At 43.4% G+C, this 10,968-nt stretch overlaps 1 protein-coding gene across 2 annotated transcripts in view; it reads right to left on the bottom strand.

Moving 5' to 3' along the window:
- Nucleotides 1-748: 748 nt before the first annotated feature.
- chic2 (cysteine-rich hydrophobic domain 2) overlaps nucleotides 749-10,968 on the bottom strand; it is a 14,571-nt gene continuing 4,351 nt past the window's right edge. For both annotated transcript variants that reach the window (XM_037674978.1, XM_037674979.1), the window contains exons 3-6: nucleotides 4,233-4,388; nucleotides 4,077-4,133; nucleotides 3,932-3,991; nucleotides 749-2,416 (exon numbers count right to left, since the gene is read on the bottom strand). In XM_037674978.1, coding sequence (XP_037530906.1) covers nucleotides 2,366-2,416; nucleotides 3,932-3,991; nucleotides 4,077-4,133; nucleotides 4,233-4,388 — 324 coding nt within the window. In that variant the 3' untranslated portion in view covers nucleotides 749-2,365. The remainder of the gene's footprint in view (nucleotides 2,417-3,931; nucleotides 3,992-4,076; nucleotides 4,134-4,232; nucleotides 4,389-10,968) is intronic.

Here is a 10,968-nt window from a genome sequence, read left to right as displayed (position 1 = left end):
GTTTAAATGAAAAGTGTTGTGTTTGGAGAAACTCTGCATTAAAAACATTTTCTGAGGCTGCATCAGCTCCTGTCAACCAAATCACAGAACTGTCAGAGAAATAACTAAAATAATGATCAGGCTGCAGAAGACAAACAGGAAGAAGGATTTATCCCAATAAGAAACTATCTTTAAAATTATACTACGTTACAGAAGGTTGCCCATTGTCTTGTTTATTGGTAGTTTAACTGTACATACATACATGTGAAGATCTCTCCCTCACACACACACACACACACACACAGCACACCTGTGCATCCACTGGTTCGCTTTACCTGCCTCTCCTTTCTGGGTTTCGGGGAGCTGGTGCTCATCTCCAGCAGACACTGTGAGAGGTGGGGGGACCCCTGGGACAGGTCACAAGTCCTTCACAGGTCCACCCAAGATTACATTTATAAACCAAAATCAATTTGGTGCAGAAATCATTTGCATCATGCACACCATAAAAAAAAAAAAAACGCCCCGTGCTTTGACAGAAATGAGACAATGAGCCGATACACAAACCATCATTACACAAAGTGAAGTTTAGTTTTTGTCAAACGAGCACGACATCTGACTGTGTGGCTCCATGGTGTGTGTGTGTGTGTGCTTCCATCACAATCTGATCAGAAACCCACACAGATGATAGAAAAAGGTTAGTGTTTACATTTTGTCCGTTTTTAAAGAAACGCCAAACACAGAACTGTAGTTATTCAAGTAATGTGTGGCCTTTGAACTGGACACCCTGGTGTGACTTTAGAACATACCTGACAAGAAGATAAACATTTTTAATGCTACATTTTGTAGTTAATCTCCCCTGAGTGCCATACAATCACCAGAGCTGAAACTTGTTCAGATTACAAGTTCTATAATCTCTGTTAACATATCTGGATGTTTGGACACTGATGTGAAGACAAAGCACATGAAGCAGCAGCTGAAAGCAGATTTAAAAGCCATATTCGTCATCTTTTCTTTAACTCGTTGACAAATGCTACGTTTATTAAATGAAAATTAAATGTGCTTTACGGGGAAGTGGAGGCAGAGCTGTTGGCTACATGTCAAACTAAAAATAATGTTCAAACTCGGTGAATTTACCTGCAATGATCTTCACAGTTCTCTGTCCATTCTTTTATCCACAATGAAAATGATGCGAGTATAAAAATATTTATTAGTGCAGCTTTCCAACTCTGATTAGGGAACAGTCTGTGTCTACAACTTTGAGACTCCCGACACAACTCTACTAAACAAAACATGACATTTGTGCTAAAACCAAACTTCTGAACTTGAATAAAAAACCAGCAGAACTGGGAGGAACATCTTTATACTGGACTTGAACACAGTGAATGAGTAAAGATTAGCGGTAAGGTGAAGTAGGTCGTGTAAAGGAGCCAAGGCCATAACATCGCTGTGCTTTCAGTGTTAACATGGCCGCCGAGGAGAAGGAATTTGTTGCAACAAAAAAGAAAGATGCTTTTTTTAAATCAACAGTATGAAACTCACAGATAAGTAGCTAAGGCAAAAACGATTTTAAAGTGTTTGTCTGCGAGTCTGATTTTTCTGCATCGTTTTAAATGTTTTGCTTGTTTCACACTCTGTCACCATCAAGGTAAACAAATCCTGAGCCGAAAACAAAAATGAAAGAAAACGGAAGTATTTTCACCGTCTCTCCAGACTTCTAACGGCGCCTTGAACACAAACTCAACAAAGAGCTTGTGTTACCTGTGTATGACGGAGGAACACGCACACTGTGGACGGTGCAGTCAGTGTGTGATTGTCACTGCTGGTGCACGAGGCAAGACGACTCTTTACTGAGCATACAGCTGCGAGTCCAGCTGGATTGGATAAACGCCGATGTTCCACCTCATGTTGGCTCCATGGCCTCCCACAGCTTTATTTGCAGGATGCGAGATGTTTGTGTTCTGTCGCCATCTGTCTGTGCTGTGTGCTTAAGTTAATAACCGTAAAAGGAACCAAACTTCCTCCTAGAACTCGAGCTGAGTTGAGTCTCCGTCTGTGAGTTCAATATCCACATTGCTGCTCGTGGCTGGTTCTGGACGTAACCCTCCACAGGCTGATGCTACTTACCAGCAGCTTGACGGTCCACCAGTTTGAGCAAAAGTCAAAGTTTAAATCTCCCCCACCAGAAAAGAAGAAAAAAACTTGAGTGATGCATTTGTAAACAAAGGCGTAGAGAAAGAACGTTTGAGGACAGGGGTTAAAAGAGGGCGGGTGAATGTAAACAAATACTGGAGTATTGCTGGGGGAGAAGTTGCTCAAGAGCTGTACAGTCTGCGGTTTAGTGGCAGAGCTGGGCAGCAGTGGAGGCTCCGGCCCGTCTGTGGTCAGGCTAGTCTGGTTTGAAGATGGGGATCTTAGGTAGGAACTCTATTAGGATTACCTGCGGAGAGTAAAACAAACAGGCTTCTAGTCACTAATTAACACACATTCCACATTGCTTCCACTGACTCTGCCTCTTTTCATTTATTGGATCATCTGGAACAAGTGAACACAGTTCAGGTGCAGCGCTGCCTAAAGGACATTCACTTTGCAGACTTTCAAATTATGGCTTTATCCACAAACAGACTTTACTTTGATAGTATTTGTACACATTTTCTAGATACAAAAAATTCATTCAGTTGAACAAAATATTCAACTCTGCCTAAATTATCCAGCCTATCCTATGCCTTGTAAAGCAATACAGTAGTCCCTCGTTTATCGCGGGGGATTCGTACCCTGAAGACCCGCGATAAGTGAAAAACCGCAAAGTAGAAATAATAGTACAAGTAATAGTTTATATATATATATTTATGAATAAAGGCGTTTTAAACCCTTCCCACACTCTTGCAATATTCTAAATAATGTTTCTAAACTCTAAAAGCTCTAAAAGAGCACAGAATGTCATGATTTCAGCTCCCTGCCTCCGCTGCTCTTTGCCACCTGCAAGTGTTCGTGGCCACGCCCACTTCTCCACTCTGCACGGTGAACAGCTGATCAGCTGCAGCAGGAAGTTTATCCTGCAGTGTGGGCTGCACAAATGTGCAGCAGGTGCTAAATAATTTAAAACAAAGTATTTTAAATAAAAAATTCCATGTCGATCATGCGGCTCATCCGTCAATCAGCCAATTGTGAGTCATGTTCAATCTCATTTTGAAAAATCGCAATAGAGCGAGTCCGTGATAAATGAACCACGAAGTAGCGAGGGACTAGTGTATAACAAAGGATCCATACATGCGTAAAACCTCTTACAGTTTGCTATCTAATAACTTTTTGCTTTGTTTTTTATAGTTCAGTGGTTTGGCACTAGATAAACCATCATCAAATTATAGCTAAGTATTTAATATATGACTGAGTGATTAGCACTTTTGTGTTTGCGAAAGTCAGTTAGCTGTGGCAGCCATCTTGTAATGGATCAACTCCAAAGGTGTATCAGTTCTAGATGTACAGTAGTGACTACTACTATGTACTCAGTGACTACTCAAAGTACTATTAAAATCCCTCCAGCATTTTGTGGGATATTTTGCTAACAGACAGACAAAACTGACTCCAATAGTTGATGGCAATTTTAAAAACACATCTTGCACAATCAGTTGGTGCTTAAAGTATGTGTTGAGGATCACTCACAGCTACTTCCACGCCAGATTTTAACTCAATATCTGTAAAACTGACTGAGTGGGACATTTTTGTTCCCGTTCGTCAATCTCACTTAGTGGTGGCGGCCATCTTGAATGAGACTGATTTCAAGATTAATCAGTTGGAGATTCTGTATAAATCTAATAAATTACTTTGTGAGAGTTTTAGTCCCATCTGTTCATTAGATATTTTGCTGACAGACAAAAACACTCATACACGAGTAAAAACATTACTGGCCTTTAATGTTCAGTGTGGGGTGATGGACAGCCACATATATACTCACATATTCCATCATGTTATTGGTTTCGCACTTCCTTTTACTAAGTTTCCAGTGCAAACACAACTGTAAACAGAGCAAGACCGCGGTCAGTTTCTAATGTTTTTGAAAAATCAAACCATGTACGCCCATCCAGACATTCGCAGCCCACCTTGTGGTAAAGTCTGTTGTTTTCCCACTCCAAAAGTTTCTCCATCGATCTTCTCGTCTGGAAGACAAACGTGATGTGAGCTGATGTCATCATCCAAACTGTTCAACGTAAACACAAAGTACAGCGATGCTGCTGACAGAGGTGAACATGGCTCACCCTCTTACTGAGACAAATGACGGGCCACAGGCTGAAGCCCAGAGTGCAGCAGCAGCAGAGGCAGCCACACAGGAGCCACCGCACGTTCACAGGGAGGGTCTTCCTCAGACAGCTGTTCACGCGGTTGATACTGGCTTTGAATTCCTCCGGCGCCACCTAATGGAAGACCACAATGAGGAAACAGTGATAGACTACAGCTTCATCCAAGACATCCTTCCTTATGTGTTACATTGAACAATGTCCCAAAGACCCATCTCTGCCTGATGCCCTCAACAAGTTCTATGCACGCTTTGAAGACCCAAACAGACCACCCAGCACCAGACTCACCTCGCCACCGGATGAAGAGCATCTCAGCGTGACCTCAGCAGAAGTAAGGAGTACCTTCAGGAGGATTAATCCGCACAAAGCAACTGGCCCAGACAACATCCCCGGAAAAGTGTTGAAGGAATGTGCTGATCAGCTCTGTGAGGTGCTGGCAGACATCTTTAACACCTCACTTACCCTGGAGACAGTTCCCACCTGCCTGAAGACTGCCACCATCATCCCAGTCCCAAAAAGCTCTACAGTGACTGGTCTGAATGACTATCGGCCAGTGGCCCTCACCCCGATAGTCACTAAATGCTTCGAAAAACTGGTCATGACTCACATCAAAACAACCATCAACATCAACAAGGACCCTCATCAGTACGCATACCGTGAGAACCGATCAACAGAGGATGCAATCTCCTCTGTGGTCCACACTGCACTCAACCACCTGGAGCAGAAAAACTCTTACGTCCGTATGCTCTTTGTGGACTTCACATCCGCCTTCAATACCATGATCCCCCAAACCCTGATGGACAAACTATCCACACTAGGACTAAGCCCCTCCATCTGCAACTGGGTACTAGACTTTTTAACAAACAGACCACAGTTAGTGAGGATCCACAACCTCTCCTCCTCCACCATAACCCTCAGCACTGGCTCTCCTCAGGGATGTGTGTTGAGCCCCCTCCTGTTTACTCTGCTCACATATGATTGTGCAGCTACCCATCCAGGCTGTCACATTGTAAAGTTTGCAGATGATACAGCGGTGGTGGGATGCATCACAAACAATGATGAGTCCAGCTACAGGCAGGAGGTGGAACACCTGGAGAGCTGGTGCAGAGAGAATAACCTTCACATCAATGTGAAGAAGACAAAGGAGATGATTGTGGACTTCAGAAGGAACAAAAACACCTACACCCCCCTGAACATAAGAGGATCTGCGGTGTAAGTGGTCTCCAGCTACAAGTACTTGGGTGTACACATGAATGACAACCTCAGCTGGAGCAACAACACCACCAGCCTGATCAAGAAAGCTCATCAGAGACTCTACTTCCTCAGACGGCTGAGGCGAGCTGGTCTGGGAAGCTCAGTCCTCACCTCCTTCTACAGGTGTGCAGTGGAGAGCATCCTGTGCTCGAGCATCAATGTGTGGCATGGAGGCTGCACAGCTGCAGAAAGAAAAGCTTTGCAGAGAGTGGTGAAGGCTGCACAGAAATCTGTCGGAATCAGTCTCCCCACCATCACAGACATCTACACCTCCAGATGCAGGAAGAGGGCCACCTGCATCATGAAGGACCCCACCCACCCAGCACACACACTTTTTGCCCCACTCCCCTCAGGAAGGAGGTTAAGGAGCATTAAGTGTAGAACCACTAGACTGAGGAACAGCTTCTACCCTGAGGCTGTTAGACTCATGAATCTCTAACTAGAATAATCACTGTGAAAAACCATATCATGTTGCTGCTGATCTGTTTCATGTTGCTGCTGATCTGTTTCAATGTTGATGTGTTCATGCGTGCACATCTGCTCACAGACTCATGTTCATGTTTGTGGTGATGTTCAATGTTTTATGTTATGAGTGCTTAGTGTATATTTAGTTGATGTTTTTCTTAGTTCATATCTTAGATGTTATTACTGTTTTTCTTATACATTTTATTGTTGGATGTAACTGGGACCTTGTGTACATAATTTCGCTCCACCACATGTACCACATGAGGTGCGAATGACAATAAAGAAACTCTGACTCTGACTCTGACTCTGACTGTTCTTCTGCGTTCTTTAGTCAACAATAAATGCTGCATGTTTTACTCAAGTACTGGCAGGTGGAGGATCCATCCATCCATCCATCCATCCATTTTCTTTACCCGCTTATTACATTTTGGGTCACGGGGGTCGCTGGTGCCCATGTCCAGCAATCACTGTGCGAGAGGCGGGGTACACCCTGGACAGGTCGCAAGTCCATCACAGGGCCACATAGAGACAAACGAGACAAACAACCATTCACTCTCTCACTCACACCTAGGGACAATTTAGAGTTACCAATCAGCCTAACATGCATGTTTTTGGTCTGTGGGAGGAAACCGGAGTACCCGGAGAAAACCCACGCATGCACGGAGAGAACATGCAAACTCCACCCAGAAAGGCCCCTGGACTGGGGTTTGAACCAAGGACCTGCTCGCTGAGAGGCAGCAGCTCTACCAGTTGCGCCACCGTGCTGCCCGCAGGTGGAGGATATTTACATTAAAAAAAATAATAATAATAAAAAAAAAAATATATATATATATATATATATATATATATATATATATATATATATATGTATAGCTATTTGTCAGGGAATTTCCAGTCAAAGGTCAGATGTGATGTTTTTATTATTATGGCTGAACAGTCTTCCCCTCTGCCCTGAGAACAAGAAGAACAAAACAAGCTGAAACCATCTCCCAAGACACTATCTCATCTCTGCCCATGAACCATATGTTTGAGTAAATGGTAAATGGACTGTAATTATGTAGCACCTTTCTATCTTATCAAGACACTCAAACTGCTTTACACTACAATCTGTGCCCTCATTTACCCATTCATACAGCACTCTACTAGATCTATACAAAGACGTGACTTATCTGTGCTGCTGATCTCATGCTGCTGCTGATCTCATGCTGCTGTAATCATTCATACCCATCTACTCACAACTGACTCATGTTTGGGTTGCTGTCGTTATGCTGTATTGTTTTACATTATTAGTGTTTAGCGTATATCTATGGCAGAACGACGGCTCAGTGGTTAGCATTGTTGCCTCACAGCAAGAAGGTCCTGGGTTCAATCCCCGGTCAGACGTGGGGTTTTTCTGGGTGGAGTTTGCATGGTCCTCTCGTGCTTGCATGGGTTTTCGTGCTTGCATGGGTTTTCTCCAGGTACTCCGGTTTCCTCCCACAGACCAAAAACATGCATGTTAGTCTGCCTTCAGGTCCAGGCCTCCCTTGCAAGAGATCTGTGATCTCACTGGGATTTGCCTGGTTAAATAAAAGTTAATAAGTAATAATAATAAATAAATAAATAAATTTATTTTGTTAGTGTACCGTTCAGCCTTCGTTTTGCATATATCTTAGATCCTTATATACCGTTTCTTTTAAAAACATTCTATTTTTGCTATTGTAGGATGTAACTGGGACCCTGTATACATAATTTCATTCCACCTCATGTACCACATGTGATGAATGACAATAAAATTGACTTGGAACTTGAACTACCTGTAATCAGAGCTTTACATCACATTCATACACCGATGGACACACATCAGAGACAGCGTTTTGCCCAGGGACACTTCAGCATGTGACTGCTGGTGGAACTTTTATTACTTTTATTACACTGGAGGACGACTGCTCTACCCACTCTGCCACAGCTGCCCCAGACAGAGGGTGCAGTGTAAGAAGGCTGCAGCTGGCTTCAAGGACACCTCCTGAACTCTGTGAACTCGGATGAGCTGAGAGGAGTATAAAAGCGAGTGGATAACGCGGCTCGTGGAATTTTTCTGTGACTGGTTTTCGTGCGTATAAATCTATGTATGCAATATGTTTATTGATGTAAACTGTCCTGAAATCTGACCTCGCAAGAATAAACACCAGTTAAAAATCTCCTGCCGTCGAGTGTGGTTGTTTTGGGTAAACAACGTTAGCGAGTGAGATTTTCTCCAACACTATTAAAGACGCCCCAAACACCACGGATCCAGAACGCCTCAAACACGGAGCTCAACAGTTCTCAAATATAATTAAAGCCCTAGGACTCCTTGTAGAAATGCACATCACCTTGAGTGCCAAGGCTTTAAACTGAGATCGTCCCAGTTTAAAGGGTTATGACAGAGTTGTAGCCAGTTTTGGTAAAAATCTGCCGTTCTGCACAATCTCAGAGTATAAAGTGATGATTCTCAGCTACTACCTCACCAAACTTTATCTCAAAACTTATACACCTGACTGAATTGTAGCCACTTGATCAAGTGAATGGGCTGTGGCGTCCATCTTGAATTGAACTGCTTCCAAATCAGTTGTAGATGAACATCATTTTTATGCGTTTCTTGGTTATTTTTGCAAAGATGACAGAGAATAGAAGATAGGGACACATGCACAGACACACAAGCAACAACAGTCTACAAGTAAGCACAGAAGAGGAATCTCGGCGTTCAACTCTTCATGCCCACCAGCCAATGTCTACGACATCTCACGCCCCCAAAAAAACAACTTTACAATGGATGGAGACACTAATCTGGTTTAACTAATAGATTAAAACGTGAATGTCAAATTAAATACGACGTTATGAAAGTCAGGAGTCTGTGGAATCCTTTCAAAGCTCTTCTGAGTGAACTGAATCTTTTCTAAGAGGAGAAAAAAATGTTAAACACCTTCTGCAAGAGCTCATGTCACAAGGGTTAAGACATATTAAATCCAACAGTATGCAACATTTGACCATGATGGAAGAAGTAGCAACAAGATGTTTATTTGCTAAACCTGCCTTCAGCTGGAAAAATAATAAAGATCGCAATTAAAGGACAGTTTTATGACAACAATAAGAGAACGTGCAGGGGGTACAGTAAATGTGTTTTTTCTAAATCTTACCTACTGAACAGCTTCTTTACAGTAACTATTTGAAATGCTCCCACTATTGTACAGTTGCATCTTGGGCTTATGTTGACTTCCTGTTTTGTACCATGTTGGAGCAAACTCTAAACAAGTACCACACGTTTGACTCAGTCCTCTTTTTAATGACAGTTCAGCAGGCGGTCTTACAGTGGGGCTCAGGATGAACTGTGTTCAGATTAACAATCTTAAAGAGATAAAATAGAAAATAGAAGGAGCATGCTTTCAGTGTGCATTGAGGCCACTCATCTCTGCATTTACTGCTCTCTAAATCCAATCACTCAGGACTCAGGATTAATGCCAGGTGTGAACGCATGGTTTTAGCACAAAACTGGATTAGATTTAAAACTACATGGTTAGCTGAAACCTGAGACCTCTGTTTATTGTTGCTCTTTCCTGTTTGACATATATGGCTTCCTTCCCTCTTCTCAAACCATATACATAGCTTCTCTGTCCAAAATCAGAAAGCGCCCTGTAGCGATTTCACCGGCTGAGTGGGTTTTGCTCTGCGACACGTCTCCATTGAGTCCAACTTGTGTTTTGCATATTTATTTTAAAACTAACATGATTAACTTTTGCCATCCATCAAACAGCGCCTGAACTGATTTATATCGCTTGTACGACTGGAAATGGTGATAAAGGTGTCGATCGAAAAAGTTACGTTCAAAAGTGTCGTTCAAAAAATGGCGGTGAACAGAAGTTTACAAACCCCAGCACCTGGTGCCACGACCCAGATCAGCTAAGTAACATGTGACCACTCCCTTCATGCAACTACCTGAAGATAGGGCTGGACAATATCGATATTTTAAAAATATCGAGATAATTTCACACGCGATACAAGACGGGACTATGTCGTCTATATCAATATTTCTACGTTGTGTTATAATTAAGAATTGAAAATCCGTGTATTCTTTTTCCCGCCGGCGTCACCAACTTCAATCAGCCCCTCCTTCTCCCTCACTGAATACAAACCCAGACCCTCACCTGCGCCCGCTCCCACCACTTCCTGCTTCTCCAGGTGGGCGGGAAGTTTAGCACAACAAGTAACAGAGGAGAGGACATCAAAGAGCAAAAAGAAAAAGGATGGCTGTTATTTGGAGATGGTTTGGATTTAAATTGTCAGATGAGCAGCAGAAAAATGTTTTCTGTAGACGTTGCCAAAAACAAGTCCCGACAAAAGATCAGCACTACGAATCTTTGTCACCGTTTCAAACAGCGCTAGAAGTTGAGTGCGTGTGAAACTGCGGCTCCGACAGGCTTCAGCCTGAGACAAACCACGGCACACAACTCATTTAGCCGTGCTGTGCCGTACGAGGGGAACAGTGAGAGGTAGCATGACACGATGGAGCAGCAGTTTATCATGTCGCCAAACACGTGGTCCCAGTCTCTACTGTGGAACAAAACGACTACAGACAACGGGGTTAACTAACGTCATGATGGCGGCGCAGCTGAACAGGATTATTATTTAATAAATGGAAATAGTTTATTTTTTAGACATTTATTTTGTACACTTACATCTGTTTGTTAATAAATGTGCCTGTGTGTGCCATGGTTGGCCCGCTGGGGCCTGGCGGGCGGGCGGCTGGGGGTGCGTGCTTGGTTGTTGGCGGTGTGTGGGGGTGGTCGGTGGCATGTCCTCTTCATGGTGGGGGGGTATCCTGTCGGCGGGGCATGGCCTGGGCCGGGTCTGGGGTATTGGCTCTTCTCCGCTCAAGAATGAATGGGTTTACCTCCTGGGTTTGGGCATGGGCTGCCCCCTGTAGAGGGCGGGTACATGTCTTGGACCTGGGGGGTATAGAGTG

Source organism: Nematolebias whitei, chromosome 3 (genome assembly GCF_014905685.2).
Source record: "Nematolebias whitei isolate Nwh7 chromosome 3, NemWhi1, whole genome shotgun sequence".
NCBI classification, from domain to species: domain Eukaryota; kingdom Metazoa; phylum Chordata; class Actinopteri; order Cyprinodontiformes; family Rivulidae; genus Nematolebias; species Nematolebias whitei.
Note: the sequence above shows the minus strand (reverse complement) of the source record. Positions and strands in the feature narration are given on the sequence as shown.